Raw genomic sequence first — 15,885 nt, 5'->3', positions numbered from 1 at the left:
ACAGTAGAGGAAACAATCCCATTCATGTAAGTATAAATCATGTCTTTCTTTTTCTTATTCTCAGTATTTTCTATACAAGTTTCCCAAAGACGTGGACTCAGTTATCATTAAAGTGGTGTCTGAAATGGCTTATCCATGTTCTGTTGTCTCAGTCCAGAATATCATGGTGAGTGCTGGTAACTTGCCAACCTTCTACTGTAGAGCATTATATTATTCCAGAATAAATGAAAGAGAAGGGTGGAAGCATGCCATCCTCTTACTGTGTATCTCCCTTCCAAAACTACTAAACAATACAAACAGTATCTGTGAGCACGAGTGGGCAGACTGTGTTTGCAGACACTAATCTGGAGAGGTAAAGAATAGTTAACTCTTCACCAAAATCAACAAAGCAAAGAAGGAAAGGAGGGAGGAAGCGGGGAAGGATTGTAACAAAGCACCAGGAAGACCAAGTTGTGGGCTCCAAGAGAAAACTAAAATCGAACCCTACCATTTGTTCTGTTTTTAAATTTTTATTGTAACATTGGGTTCTTTCTGTCTCCTGAGGTGTTAATGAAAATTGAAAAAAGTGTTATACACTTTAAGACAATATTTTCATAGTTCTCTTCAATATAACGTGACTTTGACTTTAGAGGACGAGGCCCCAAGTCTTAGGAAGACTGTGTCATGACTGTTCAAGAGGGGAAACTTTGCCTAGTTTCTGGTTAATAAGGATCCCCTGCTCTGTGATCCAAGCAGAAAGATGCTGACAGGACCTATGTGTGGCATGACATTGCGTGACATTATGGATGCTTTCCTTTTTATTCCTCACGCATGCTGCAGTGCCCGGTGTATGATCTCGACCACAATGTGGAATTTAATGGTGTCTATCAGTCCATGACCAAGAAAGCTGCCATCACACTACAGGTGAGACATTGCTTCTGTGGGCATTACTGCCAATGGTAATGCTCAATAGAGAGTCAGTGTACTGACTGGGCCAGCATCCAAAAGGGATGGCCATCCATGATGTGCCTAGGATCTCCTTCCTTTCTGATTGGTTTAAAAACTAATATGTCTGGCCGGGCGCAGTGGCTCACACCTGTAATCCCAGCACTTTGGGAGGCTGAGGCAGGTGGATCAGCTAAGGTCAGGAGTTCGAGACCAGCCTGGCCAATGTGGCAAAACCCTGTCTCTACTAAAAATACAAAAATTAGCTGGGCTTGGTGGTGCACACCTGTAATCCCAGCTACTCAGGAGGCTGAGGCAGGAGAATTGCTTGAACCCAAGAGGCAGGGGTTGAAGTGAGCCAAGATCACACCACTGCACTCCAGCCTGAGCAACAAGAGTAAAACTCCATCTCAAAACAAACAAACAAACAAATATGGCTATGTCTGAAATCAAAGCCTGGGTGATGGTAGACAATGCTACTCTACCAGGTGCCTCTTTCCCCTGGACAATTATTAGGAGCCCATGAGGCAATGGGACATGTATCTGACAGATTGCTCAGAGAGGTAGGGCCAGAATATTTCAGTCTACTCATAGGGGGTGCCAATTTAGGGTGAAGTTTGTCAGATCCATTTAAAGCAATTAAACATATTCTAATAATGTATACCAGTAATGGTAAGCAAATGAGGTCTTCAATTCTGAACAGAAAGGACAGATTCAAAAGAATTTGGACCGTATTTGTACAGCAGCTTATCTTATGATATTTGTAATTATTATTTCAATCATAATTTTATAACAAAAATGTATACATATCATGTAAGCATATTTTCAAGGAGATTCTGTCCCTGCTTTGGGGGAGGTACTTACTTAAAGAACCTGCAGCATGATCTGTTCCCTAGGGTAAGATGATACTGTTTACTGAATAATAAGGCAAGAATGAAGAGAAGTTAATTATAATTTAGGTATGAGACCTAAATTTTCTGTCAGGCTTTAATTTTCAAGGGCTTCAGATTTGATATCCCAAATATCTGCTCTTGTTTTTTAGTATTTCTTTCTGTCTTGGCATCCCACATTATGTGGTCCCAAATAAAAAAGAACGGAAAAATAACTATAGTAGGGAACTTCAAGTTGTATTTCAACCAGGACACTAAATTAATAAAGGGCAAACATATCAGTACCTCTCTTCCCTGGATGTGTTTGGCAATAAATTGTTACTTCTCTTTTGGGGCCTAATCTTTTGGGCAGAGGTTGCAGTGAGCCGAGATCACGCCACTACACTCCAGGCTGGGCGACAAGAGCGAAACTCCTTCTCAAAAAACAAACAAACAAACAAACAAAACGATTTATGGCTATGCCTGAAATAAAAAAATAAATAAATAAGCCATTTTCTCAGTGGGCTGAACATGACACCAGAAGTTTGGGGTTGATTTTTTTTTTTAAGTCTGGGTTATAGAACTCTAATGGACCTTAAAGTTCATCTTGTCAACCGCACTGCATTCATGGATGAGGAAATGGGCACATAGAGAAACATACTTACAGTAACTTAAAGCCAAGATGATAACTGAGTCCCTTGCCTCCCTAACCTAAATTATTTATTTAACTGCTGAGTGTGTCCGTTTTAGAAAAGTGATTTATCATTAGATTCTAAAATAAAAACTTAACATGTAAGCATTGGTTATTAAACAGGCTATTCACATATTATTTATATGGTGCTTATTACAGTTCTAAGCTCTCAAATAGGCACAAAATTGATTGAAATCAGAAATGTATATCTATTTACCTTAATTTCTTGGATGTAACAGTTGTCTTAGAGTGGATAATCTGGAGTAAATCATGGGTATGTGAAAGTCCTTTCCAAGGAGTTAGAGGGCAGGGGTGAACTTTATTTTTCTTCTCTTTCCTCTTTCTTTCTGCCCCTACCCCCAGGGACTTTCTCCCTTCTAGCTCTTTCTTACCGCCTATCATAAGGTTGTTATGTCTTATGCAGAAGAAGGATTTTCCAGGCGAGCAGTTCTTCGTGGTATTTGTGATAAAGCCTGAAGATTATGCCTGTGGAGGATCTTTCTTCATACAGGGTAAGAGCTAGTGAGGAACACTTGGCTGCTTAGCAAAACCTGAAGAAAGGGAGTGAAAGGGAAGCTGAAACCTCCTTTCTAGTTCCCACTAAGCAAGGGTTGGTTCCATCATCATGATGGGAAAGGCATCTGAGACATACTTGAGAAAAAAAACAAAAGATAGAAAGTAACAGATCTGAAGGTATTATACTACAAAATGTCATTTAGTACATTTCATCTTTTTGAAGCATTGTATTCCCTCAGACCATGGAAGATAAGTTCACTCGGTTGGCCCTTTACTCAACAAATATTTGCTACCATGAAGTAATGATCTTACACAGCAATCAAAGTCCATTTCCTAAGATGGGGTGGTAGCCGGTGGCCATGGAGCTACTTAATTTATCAGTAGTCATCATCTCCACAATGATGGACAAGAAAAATTCAGCATTCTGCATCTCAGTTGCCAAAATTATACCTTGAAAAATAGTAAGAAAGCCAACTGCAACAACTTATCCCAATAATAAGGGGTTATGGGAGCTCTTAGGCATAGTACAAATAGTTGTGGTTAACTACCCAGTAGCTATCTTAAGGGCAGAATAGGCTGATGATTGAAAACGTAGACCACTAGTCAGTGATTAACCACATGTGACCAACACAAAGTGTGTTTACTGTTGAGTGTAACATCATTTCCTTGGTATTAATGTTTAGGTGAAATTTCTCCTAGTGTGTTCTTTAACCTCTTACTTACACGGCTCCAAAATTTTGCCAATGTCAAATATTCCTTGGTAAACTACAAGCCCTTTCATGACTATATAAGAGGAAAAAAATTGCACTGGCTAGAAACATACAAACCAAAGGAAGAGGTAACTTCTATTTTCACAGCTGTTTTCTTCACATGTCTGTGGATATCAGGGGAAGGGTCCACTCCTCTTCATTGGAGAAGGGAGATTGCAATCTTATTTGCATCTGTTAGTGCTACCAAAATGCACACAAGCAAAGGCCAAATTGAGAGTCTAACGCTAGTCTCCTTAACCAAAAGGGATTTCAGATGGTTTGAAGGTTTGGGGGTTAGATATTCCTCCAATTCTTGCTAAAATAAGATTCAGCGACCAGAGTTAATTCTGGACATTTTTTGAACAACTTCAGACAAGAGAACCAAAAAATCATTATCTGATTCATTGTGCTTTGTTCTTTCTTTATTTTTTTTAAACCAGAAAAGGAAAACCAGACCTGGAATCTACAGCGGAAAAAGAACCTTGAAGTGACCATTGTCCCTTCCATTAAAGGTCAGTGTTGATTCCAAAATGCATTGGAGAGATTCCTGTATTGGCAAATCAGTCATATAATTTGATATTACTGTCATCCTTCCAGAGAGATTTGTCATAAGAAAACCAAAGTATATTTACCTTAGAAATAGAAAAGGGAATCAGAGAATTTTGTTAAATCCCTCCTAAAAAGAAAGGGACCCTTCCCAGCTTCTACTGGGAAGTCATCACTGTGAAATGTAGCTACTGTGGATAATGTCTGGGGACCTCCAGTAGCAGTTTTGCTATGAACAAAAGTTTCTTAGGACTTAATAATCGATATGATGGAGGGGGTCCCTTTAAGCTGCCCTGTGTCAGACAGAGTTTTCTTTTCTGCAGTTTTCTTCTCTGACCAAAGTTGTTTCTCTCCCTTCAGAATCTGTTTATGTGAAATCCAGTCTTTTCAGTGTCTTCATCTTCCTGTCCTTCTACTTGGGATGCCTGCTTGTTGGGTTTGTTCATTATCTGAGGTAGGTCAATCATTTCTAGAAATGTTAATCCCCTGTGCCTGTCTCTGTGTAACGCTTGGAGCACAGACTTGACAGCCATATTGACTGGCTTCAAATCTCCCTCAGCCACTAGCAATGTGACCTTGGATACCTTGTAACCTTGGAGATGTTGCTCAACTCTCTGTGCTTCAGTTTCCTCATCCATGAAGTGAGATAATAATTTACCCCACAAAAAGTACAACTGCAGCATTTATATCAATAACACACACATAATAGGTACCGGTAGAGTGTCAGTTATTTTCATAGTTAATTAAAACTCAACAAAAAGGCATCATGTATATTTTTTAGACCAGAAAATACTCACTGTAGATGGTCAGTTTTTCCTAACATGGAGATTTAGAAACAGCTTTAAACATTCTATCAAAAAGTAAATGTAATGCCTAAAATAAATCTTGAGGTGCAACAAAGAGCAGGAGTAATGTTCTTTGATACAACATTACCAAGTGTTTTCCTTCTGTTGTAGCATCAATTTTCCAGTAAAATGTCCCTTGGTGGGGGAAAGGAGGTAATTGTGCTGTAATTTGACCAAGGAAATTTCCCTTGCCAAGAGTTTGGAGCCCCTAATGACACAGGGCTTTCCTTCCCTCTCTCAGCGGGGTTGAACCTTGAGAATTCCATTCTTTGTGGCACTCTCTGTGAAACAACTACAAAAGAATGGCAGGAGATTTACAATAAACAAATGTTCTCTCTCTTCTTGAACATGTAAAGAAAACAAAGCCAGCATTGAGTTTTGAGACTATTTGCAAAATGAACTCCATCCACGGAAAGACTTTATGGCTACCTCAGTGATACAACTACATATCTTAAGAATATGGGTCTATTTCCGATTCAAAAAATAACTGCTTCGATGACCTGTATGAAACTTTTGAGTTCAGATATTGCCTTCAAAAACAGTAGATGACTGCTGGCCAAATCGGGGACAATTTGAACACCAAAATTATTAAGAATAATGAATTATAGACCATTGGAAAAAATAGAAATGTATGAGTCCCTGTTGATAAAGGAAGGAAGGGCCTAAACACCTGTGGATACACATTCAGCGATTCAACAAATTTATGAAAACAGCTACCCATTCAGGAAAGGAGCCATTAGCAGATACTGATAATAGAAGGGAGAAAGAACTCTTGACCACAGCAAAATGCCAAAAGCTGGCTGGTAAATATGAAGGAGTGCTGGAGTTGGAAAATCATCATTTTGCAAACATCATGTTAAAGACTAGATTTGCTTAAGAATCATTGATGAATGCCAAATCTAGGGTGCAGAAATCTGATGAGAATGAAGATGTGTGCATGGCCTTAAACTCTATCCTCACAAATAGCTTAGTAGTTAAAGTGGAAAAAATAGTAGATATACAGTAAGAAATCAAACATATTGACCGGGTGATCAAAATTAATATCACCAAGGAGGAGATGGACATTGTGTGCCTCCAGATGCGACACTCTGAGAAAGTGACCCAATGTCACTTTTGCAGCATTCCAGAAATGCATATTTGGAATCTAATCATGTGGAAAATTAGACAACCTCCAATGGTAAACATTCTATTAAAATGTGTCATAAAAGACAAAGAAAAGTTATAAAAGTACTCCAGATTGAAGGAGACTAAAGATATGTTACAACTAAAGATAATACCTGATCTCAATCAGGATCTTACATTACACTAGCAGAAAAATATACAATAAAGGACATTATTGAGTCAATTGACAAAACTGGAATACAGATAGTAGACTAGATAAGAATATCACATCAATGTTAAATTTGCTGAATTTGATAACTGTATTGTGGTTATGTAAGAGAATATTGTTTTGAAATGTTTAGGAATAAAAGTTCAGGTCTTGGTTGTATGCAAGTTACTTTCAAATGGTCCAGGAAAAAAAGTGTGTATGTATGTGTGTGTGTATCTTGATACATATATATCATATATATTACATCTTTATGGAAAGAGTGAGAATGATAAAAGCAAATGAGGTAATAAGCTAACAATTGTTTGAATCTATTTAAAGGGTATATTGGTATTCTGTGTTCCTATTCTTGCAACTTCTCTATAAATCTGAAATTATTTTCAAATACAAGTTAAAAACAAAAACCCAGGCTACAGGTGAAAATTATACCTGGAAAGTATACATTAACTGATTAGCAGCTCAATTAGTTTATCAAATCAGAGTTACTAATATTTAGCAGGTGCCTGCTGTGTGCCAGGCACTGTGTTCTAATTAACTTCTTCTTGATGTTTGCTTACAAACTCCTTTTAGTGTCATACTCTTCCATTCACTAAAAGAAAACAGCATATGATACATTTGTAAGAAAGCATGGTTCCATTTGCCTTTCATGGCAAGCGCTGTAAGTAGATTATCTCATCTGATGCCTCTCAACAGTGGGTACTGTTATTATCACCAAGTGACAGTTAAGGAAATTGAAGCACAGAGGGATTAAGCAATTTTACCAAGAATTCACAGCCAGTAAATGAAGGAGCTAGGATTTGAACTCAGGCAGTCTGGGTCCAGAGCCTTAGGCCTAAAGCAGGCTGATCAAAATGGGTCTAGAGTGGTCAGGCCCTATGAGAGATGACAGTGCTGACCAAGAATGCCAGACCAAAAGCCTGGCACCCCAGCAAGGATCTAAGTTGAAAAAGGGTCCAAAACACTTCCAGTTTTGCCTTGGATGAGTTCCAATATCATGGAAAGAAGTTCCTCTGTTATGCCTCTCATAGGAAGACTGTCTCTAATCCTGATGTTTTCGATTTTAGAAAACAGGAGTGTTCCTCTTTAGTTAGCTAGTATGCATAATTAACATACAAACAGACAAGTTAAGCTAATAGCTGGTTATCAATTGCTCTAAAGTTGTTATTTAGCCAACTAAGCCAAGCACAGTTTTTCTAAGCTGTGGTATAAGGCTCTGTGGAAACTTCTAGCCACAGATTATTTTGCTACAGTCAAATGCACAGCATAGATTTCTCCAAATATAGACAAAGTGGAAATAGAAATCTGGAGATGTAAGAACTATTTGGCATTCAAATAGAAGAACAGACTGAGGGAAAAAATGCTAATAGGAGAACTTTTACTTCATTAACTAAGCAAAATAACCAAATTTTCTGTAAAACCATATGAAGCTAGTCATCTCAGCATAATGCCAGTTACTTGATGAGTCCCTTAAACCCTATTACGAGTACCTATGGGGTTTGTAGTACATGCTATGAGATCAGGATAAAAAACATTGATCAGAGACATGGCCCCTGCCATCAGGGAGGTAAGAATCCAAAGTGTCTTCCTATTGTATTAGCCTGAAATTAAACACTATTCCCTTCCCATCCTCCAGCCTCAGTCCATTCAACATGTGTTTATGAAGCCCCCCACGATAAATGTGCAGGCCCTGGGCCAAGCACTCCATACTTGTTCTCTTATTTGTTCTTCACAATCACATTGCCAGACATTGAATCCAAACTGCTCAATCCAGAATACTCATCCTTCCCTTTGATTCTTGTATTCATTATCTATTACCACAATAATGCTACATTAAAAAAAAAAAAACAAAACTTCAGTGGCACACAGCAATACATGTTTAAGTTTGCTCACAAATCTATGGGTCAGCTGGATAGTTCCGCTAATCTGGGCTGGACTGAGTGATCCCAGGAGGGTGTGGTCCACTGACAGATCAACTAAAAGCTAGCTCTTCTGGGCTGGCCTCAGCTGCACTTGTCTGTCATCCTGAAGCAGGCTAGCTGGGGCTTATTTGTTTCCAAGAGAGACAGCAGAAGAGTGCAAGGCCTCCTGAAGATGCAGATTCAGAATTAGCACAATGTTACTTCCGTCTCATTCAATTGGCCAAAATAAGTCGTGAGGGTAGTCTAGATTCAAGAAATGAAGATGTAAACTCTACCTTTTGGTCGAAGGAGCTGGATATAAGGTGATGTGCAGCCATTTTGCAATCAATCTAGTACAGCCCTCATTTGCTATTTTTTCCTTTATTCACTAGATACCACCTGCCTTATCCTAGCTTTGTAAATCATTTAACTCCTCTAATGAAAAATTTTGTCAGTTCCAAAATCTAGTGCAAACTTGGGTAAAGCCTGTGAATACAAATACATAATCAAAACATATCATCTTCTATGAGTACATACAATTGCTTTCCAGTCAATTGTTAACTAAAATTGTTAAAAAGGAACTTCACCACAGCCTCATTTGCCAGCTATGAGAGTCAGGCCAAATCACAACTTCTCTCCCTTTTTTTTTTGAGACAGTCTCTCGCCCTGTCACCAGGCTGGAATGCAGTGGCACGATCTCAGCTCACTGCAACCTCTGTCTCCTGGGTTCAAGCAATTCTCCTGTCGCAGCCTCCCCAGTAGCTGGAACTACAGGCACGTGCCACCACGTCTGGCTAATTTTTGTATTTTTAGTAGAGACAGGGTTTCACCATATTGGTCATACTGGTCTTGAATTCCTGACCTCAGGTGATCCACCCACCTTGGCCTCTGAAAGTGCTGGGATTACAGGCGTGAGCCGCTGCGCCTGGTCAACTTTTCTCCTTAATGATATGTGTCATTAATTCAATAAATATTTAGTGATCGTCTTCTATGTGCCAGCTGTATCCTACAAGTTGGAGATATATTATAGTGAATAAAACAGTATAGATCCCTGCTGTGATAGAGCTTACACTTTAGAGGGAAGAAATATACAAGCAAGTAAGCAATTAATAAAGAAAATCATTCCAGTTACTGACAGAAAAAACACAGTGGTAGCTTTAGATTAGATTTGACTGGCAGGGAAGGCCTCTCATAACCAAGACCTGAATGGCAAGAAGGAGCCAGCCATGTAAGGATCTGGGGATAGAATGACTCAGGCAGAGAATAAAAGTCAAGGCCCTCTGCCATTCAGGAGTTTTGTGTGTGTAGGAACAAAACAGCTATGAAGAGAAGTTCTTCCACCAAACATACCAAAATCAGGATATGCAACTTCTAGAGTTCCCATCTGGAAGTAATAAGAGAATATGAAAACATGGGCACTTCTGGTCCCCAACTTTCCTCTCACACCCCTCCAACCTCATTTTGAGAGAATAATTCACATTTTAATTTCTGAAGGACATTCCCAAATGATATAGTTTGTTTGTTAATAATGACTTTATTGAGATACAATTCATAGACCATAAAATTCGCCCCTTTAAAGTGTACAATTCTGTGATTTTTAGTATATTCACAGTTGCATAACCATCACTACGATCTAATTCAGAATATTTTCATCATTCCAAAAAGAAACTTCGAGTTTAACAAGATTGCATGAGATCAATATACAAAAAATCATTTTTATTTCTCTACACTAGCAATGAGCAATCCAAAAATAAAATTAAGAAAATATTTCTATTTACAAAAGCACAAAAAATAATAAAATATTTTGGAGTAAATTTAACAAATTAAATGTAAGATTTGTACATTGAAAACTGCAAAACATCATTGAAATAAATTAAAGGAGACGTAAATGAAAAGACATCCCATGTGCGTGGATTGGAAGATTTAATATTGTTAAGATAATGCAGTAGATAGAATAATGGTCCCCAAAAGAAGTCTATGTCTAATCTCTAGAACCTGTGAATATGTTACCTTACATGGCAAAAGGAACTGGTAGATGTGATAAAGTTATGAAGATTATCTTGGATTATCTACATGGACCTAATGTAATCACAAGAATCCTTATGAAGGAGACAAAAAGGTCAAAGGCAGAGGAAGGAAATGCGACAAAGGAAGCAGAGGTTGGAATGATACACTTTGCAGATGGAGGAAGGGGCCGTGAGTCAGGAAATGCAGGCTGCCTCTAGAAGCTTCAAAGACAAGAAAATGAATACTCCCCTGGAGCCTCCAGAAGTACAGCCCTGCTGACACCTTTATTTTAGCCATATAAGGCATATTTTTGTATTCTGACTCCCAGAACTGTAAGATAATAAACTTGTATTGTTTTAAACACTCAGTCTGTGAGTTTGCTACAGCAGCAGTAGGAAACTAATATACATGACAATACTCCCCAAATTAATCTACAAATTCAACACAATCCCTTGCAAAGTCCCAGCTGGCTTTTTTACAGAAATTGACAAACTGATCCTAAAATTCATATGAAAATGAAAGGGAGAAGCCAAAACAATCCTGAAAAAAAAGAAGAAAGTTGAAGGATTTGCACTTTCTGATATCAAACTTATTACAAAGTTGCAGTCATCAAGACTCTGGTACTGACATAAAGAAAGACATATGGGAGGCTGAGGCAGGAGAATGGGGTGAACCCGGGAGGCGGAGCTTGCAGTGAGCCAAGATCACACCACTGCACTCCAGCCTGGGCGACAGAGTGAGACTCTGGGGATGAAAGACTGTTCTTGCTATGCGGCCACTGTGGAAAAGAGTTTGGAAAAAAAGTTAAACATAGAGTTATCTCATGCTCAACAATTCCACTCCTAGCTATATACCCAAGATAATTGAAAACATATGTCCACACAAAAATTTGCACACAAATGTTCATAACAGTGTTACTCATGATAGCCAAAATGTGAAAACAACCAAAATATCCATTAAGTGCAAGCATGTCAATGAAATGTGGTCTATCCATACAATGGAATATTATTCAGCCGTAAAAAAACTGAACTACTGACACACACTACAGCATGGATGAACCTTGAAAACATCACACTAAGTGAAAGAAACTAGACACAAAAGTTTGCATATAATATGATTCATTTTTAATGAAATGTCTAAAATAGGCAAACTTATAGAGACAGAAAGTAGATTACTGTTTTCCAGGGAATGGGGAGTGGGGAATGGGGAGTGACTGGTCATGGGTTTGAGATTTCTTCTGGGGATGATGAAAATATTCTAGAATTCGATAGTGGTGGGAGCTGTACAACTTTGTGAATGTATTTGATTGGTGTGAAAGTAATTGCGGTTTTGCCATTATTTTTGAAGGCAAAAACCACAATTACTTTCACACCAATCTAATATTAAAACTCACTAAATTATGCACTTCAAAGGGTGAATTTTATGGTATGTGAATTACATCTGAAAACTGATGAATGAATAAATGATGTATATGCCTGAGAATGAAATTGCTGGGATATATGGTAACTCTTTAGTATTTGAGAAACTGACAGACTTTTCCAAAGTGACTGCACCATTTTACATTCCCACCAGCAATGTATGAGTTCCAATTTCTCCATATCCAAAGACATGTGTTTTGTTGTTGTTGTTGTTTGTTTTGTTTTTCTTTTTTTTTTTTTTTTTTTGAGACGGAGTCTTGCTCTGTCACCCAATGCAGTGGCGTGATCTCAGCTCACGGCAGCCTCCGCCTCCTGGGTTCAAGCGATTCTCCTGCCTCAGCCTCCCAAGTAGCTGGAACTACAGGCACCCACCATCACGCCCGGCTAATTTTTGTATTTTTAGTAGAGACGGGGTTTCACCATATTGGCCAGGCTGGTCTTGAACTCCTGACTTTGTGATCCGTCTGCCTTGGCCTCCCAAAGTGCTGGGATTACAGGCGTGTGCCACTGCGCCTGGCCCCAAAGACATGTTTTGAAGAGATCCTAGTAGACAAATCCGCAACAAAATCTATAAGGAACAAATGTAAAATGCTGAGGTTTTCACTGTCTTAGGAGCATGTGTATGTGCTTGTTTGCAGGTTTCAGAGAAAATCCATTGATGGAAGCTTTGGGTCCAATGATGGTAAGAGCATTGCTTGGTTTCAATTCAAAACGATGTCACATAGTGTGGCAACATCCCATTTCATGCTTCTTTTACCTCTCTGCCTTTTGCAATTTACAAACCCTCCCTTGATTCCTATCCCACAGAGTAATGTAGCCTGCAGTTGGAAAGCAGAGCTACAGTTCTATAGTTCAAGGGGTCCCAAGCCCTAGGCCATGGACTGGTACTGGTCCGTGGCCTGTTAGGAGCTGGGCTGCACAGCAGGAGGTGAGCGGCAGGTGAGCAAGCATTACCACCTGAGCTCCACCTCCTCTCAGATCAGTGGCAGCATTAGATTCTCATAGGACTGTAAATCCTATTGTGAACTGTGCACGCGAGGGATCTGGGTTGCATGCTCCTTACGAGAATCTAATGCCATAACCCATCCCCACACCCGTCTGTGCAAAAATTGTCTTTCATGAAACCAGTCCCTAAATGTTGGAGCCAAAAATGTTGGAGACTGCTGCTGTAGTTGATAATTATTGAGACGTGGAGCTCACACTAAAAACCTTTACTAGGAGTGTCCCTTGTAATCACAGATCATTGGTTAGCCATTCATCTTTTTTAAAAGTCTCACCTTTTCTAGAACATAATTGTTCATACCTGTCCTATCCCAAAGCTGATTTGTGAACAACAGTGAGAATGTATTGTGCCAACTCTAATACAGAGTTTACTTTTCCCAAACTGAGATGGAGGCTTTTTTAAGTGTCTATGAAACTGAAATACTTGACACTAGCAAGTATAATAAAGAGTATAATAACTTGGGGGAATCCAGAGTAATTGACTATCCAGCGATTGTACTATACCTTTTCCTCCACTCTGAGAGTTTGAACAAAGGAATTCAATGACTTGATCTTTTTAACAAACTTAAAAATTTAAATGTCCTCATTTGTGAAAAACCTGAACTCAGTTCTCATAAGTTATTTGGCATAGAGCAAGAATTTGGTTAAAAAGGAATATGAAGTGGAACTTGGTTTTAAGTCATACATAGCAGATGTTTAGGTGTGTGTTTTCCACACTTAAATGAAGCCACAGAATCTTAGAAAGACTCAAACTCACCCCCTACCCCACTCCGGCAGGATCATTGCTCCCTTTGCTGGAGAATTTGCTTTTTTTTTTTAATGTTTGTCTTCCTTAATATCAGCATGCCTGTTTTTCCAGCCACCCAAGCACTTTGTTTTATAAACATTCAGCTGTCAATATAAAAGACTGTAAAAGAACACCTGCTCTCATGGCTTTAAAATGCTAAATGCTCCTCTCCCTTTTAGTCATCAAATGTTTAAATGAATTTGTCTGCTCTCTGGATCTCATCTTTTTCCTACAGTGCCTCCAAGTTTTGTGATTAGTTTAGGCCTAGTTGAACTTAGGCCTACATCCAATCGGTTGAATCCCATTGGGTAGCCTCTGAATGGATAGTCTGTTATTTTTTATTGTATGAGTGAAGTCATTTTATTATAATGATATTTATTAAAGGAATTCTGCATTCAGAAGGGTCTGTTGAACATTGAAGCATAAGTGGACAAAGCTGGGACTTGAGCCAGGTCATTGTCCAGGTTCAGGGAGGCTCTGAAAATTAGCTAAGAGCTGGAGGTACCCTTCTGACGGTAAGCGGAAACAAATGAGTGACCAAAAAGAGTAAAGATGCATCACTGAGATTCATGTGGCTGTAAGTAACAACAGCAACAAGAAAAAAAAAATCTCAAACATGCTTAATCAAGAAAGAGAGTCCTAGCTCTGGAAGTAGAGCCAAAAGATGTACTTCAGGATTGATGAGTCCAGTGGCTCTGGTCCATTTCCCTGCCATTCCCTTGGCTTCAATTTACTCCCAGGGCTGGCAGTGAGATGGGTCAAGGCTCACACCTTCACCTGACAGTACCAGAGGGAAGGACTTTTCAGAAGCCCTCAGCAACTTCTTGTCTTTCATTGGCCTAGAGTGAATCATACACTTATTGTTAAACCAGTCACTGCAAAGAACAGATTTACCTACACATCAGACAAACCTACTTTTAGAATTAAGATTAGGTCCTCTTCTCTAAGACCAGAGTTTCTCAAACTCAATATTATTGACATTATGGGCCAGATAATTCTTTGTTGTTGGGGGCTATTCTGTATCTTATAGGATGTTTAATAGCATCCTTCACTTCCATGCACTAGATTCTAGGAGTTGCCCCTCCTTGGGACAACTAAAAATGCCTCCAGGCTTGGCGCAGTGGCTCATGCCTCTAATCCCAGCATTTGGGGACGCCAAGGTGGGAGGATTGTTTGGGCCTAGGAGTTCGAGACCAGCCTGGGCAACACAGTAAGACTTTGTCTCTATAAAAGCAAAAAATAAACAAAATTAGGTGGGCATAGTGGTGTGCACCTGTGCTCCAGTTACTTCGGAGGCTGCTGTGGGAGGATCGCTTGAGCCCAGGATGTTGGGGCTGCAGTGAACTGAGATCGCACCACTGCACTCCAACTTAGGTGGCAGAGCAAGACTGTGTCTAAAAAAAAAAAAAAAAAAAAGCCTCCAGACATTGCCAAATGTCTTTTTGGGGGCAAAACTCTTTCCCCACATCCCCCTGTTTGAGAACCATGGACCTAAACACATGAGGACACCTAAATAAGACACCAGTTTAGGTAGGAAGTAGGGAATAGGAATATTCACCACTAAAGTCTTGAAATAGGAAGAAAATAAGAAACCTTTGTAATGTAGAGAGGCCACAGGGAATGATGGCATCACCCCCAATATCATGACCACTGGTGATCTAGATGTAGATGCTTAAACCAAGAGCAGAAGACAAGCGCTGCCCAAGGGAAGAACCAGTGACTTTTTTAGGCATCTCAAACAGAGCATCGAGAAACCAATCAGGAGCAAGAGACAGAGGCAAGTAAGGACCATATCCGGAAGCTAATGAGAGACATTCAGGGAAGAAACAAGGATACAGAAATGTCTTTCTCTCCCAAGGCCAGGATCAGCATGACCATGGGGCACAGGAAGTTCAATGGAGCTCAGAGTTACAGGAAAGGCCTTGGGTGCTTATGTCCAGAGAAAATGCTAGAAGCAGCTTCTTAAAGGGGAAGAGGATCCCACTAGACTTAATACGGTCTCTGCCCACATCATTGTGGAGCTAGATATCTGTGGAACTTATCTAGCATTAGGCTTTCACCTTAGACGTGACTGAAGTGGAAGAACTGGAATCAGGTCCCTACAGGTTGCCAAATTGGTGGCAGCTCTGTTGGAGTTAGGAAGGATGCACTCAGAAAATCTGTGGGCTTCTCTGCATTTGTTTTTCTTTGATATGCCTGAAGTGATTTAATTAAGCTGTATGTGAAAATCTTAATGTTAGCTCCAAGTATACTAAAAAGCAAAAAAAAAAAGTATTTCATACTTCATGGGATGAAGAAGATTAGAC

General features: G+C 39.4%; 1 protein-coding gene across 1 annotated transcript in view; it reads left to right on the top strand.

The window, feature by feature from the left end:
- The window catches only part of SIDT1 (SID1 transmembrane family member 1), a 101,179-nt gene that overhangs the window by 53,882 nt on the left and 31,412 nt on the right, over window positions 1-15,885 (top strand). Inside the window, exons 5-10 of the mRNA XM_024244686.3 lie at window positions 65-166; window positions 820-903; window positions 2,909-2,996; window positions 4,190-4,261; window positions 4,656-4,749; window positions 12,429-12,472. Coding sequence (XP_024100454.1) covers window positions 65-166; window positions 820-903; window positions 2,909-2,996; window positions 4,190-4,261; window positions 4,656-4,749; window positions 12,429-12,472 — 484 coding nt within the window. The remainder of the gene's footprint in view (window positions 1-64; window positions 167-819; window positions 904-2,908; window positions 2,997-4,189; window positions 4,262-4,655; window positions 4,750-12,428; window positions 12,473-15,885) is intronic.

This window comes from Pongo abelii, chromosome 2, assembly GCF_028885655.2.
Source record: "Pongo abelii isolate AG06213 chromosome 2, NHGRI_mPonAbe1-v2.0_pri, whole genome shotgun sequence".
In the NCBI taxonomy this organism is placed as follows: Eukaryota; Metazoa; Chordata; class Mammalia; order Primates; family Hominidae; genus Pongo; species Pongo abelii.
Note: the sequence above shows the minus strand (reverse complement) of the source record. Positions and strands in the feature narration are given on the sequence as shown.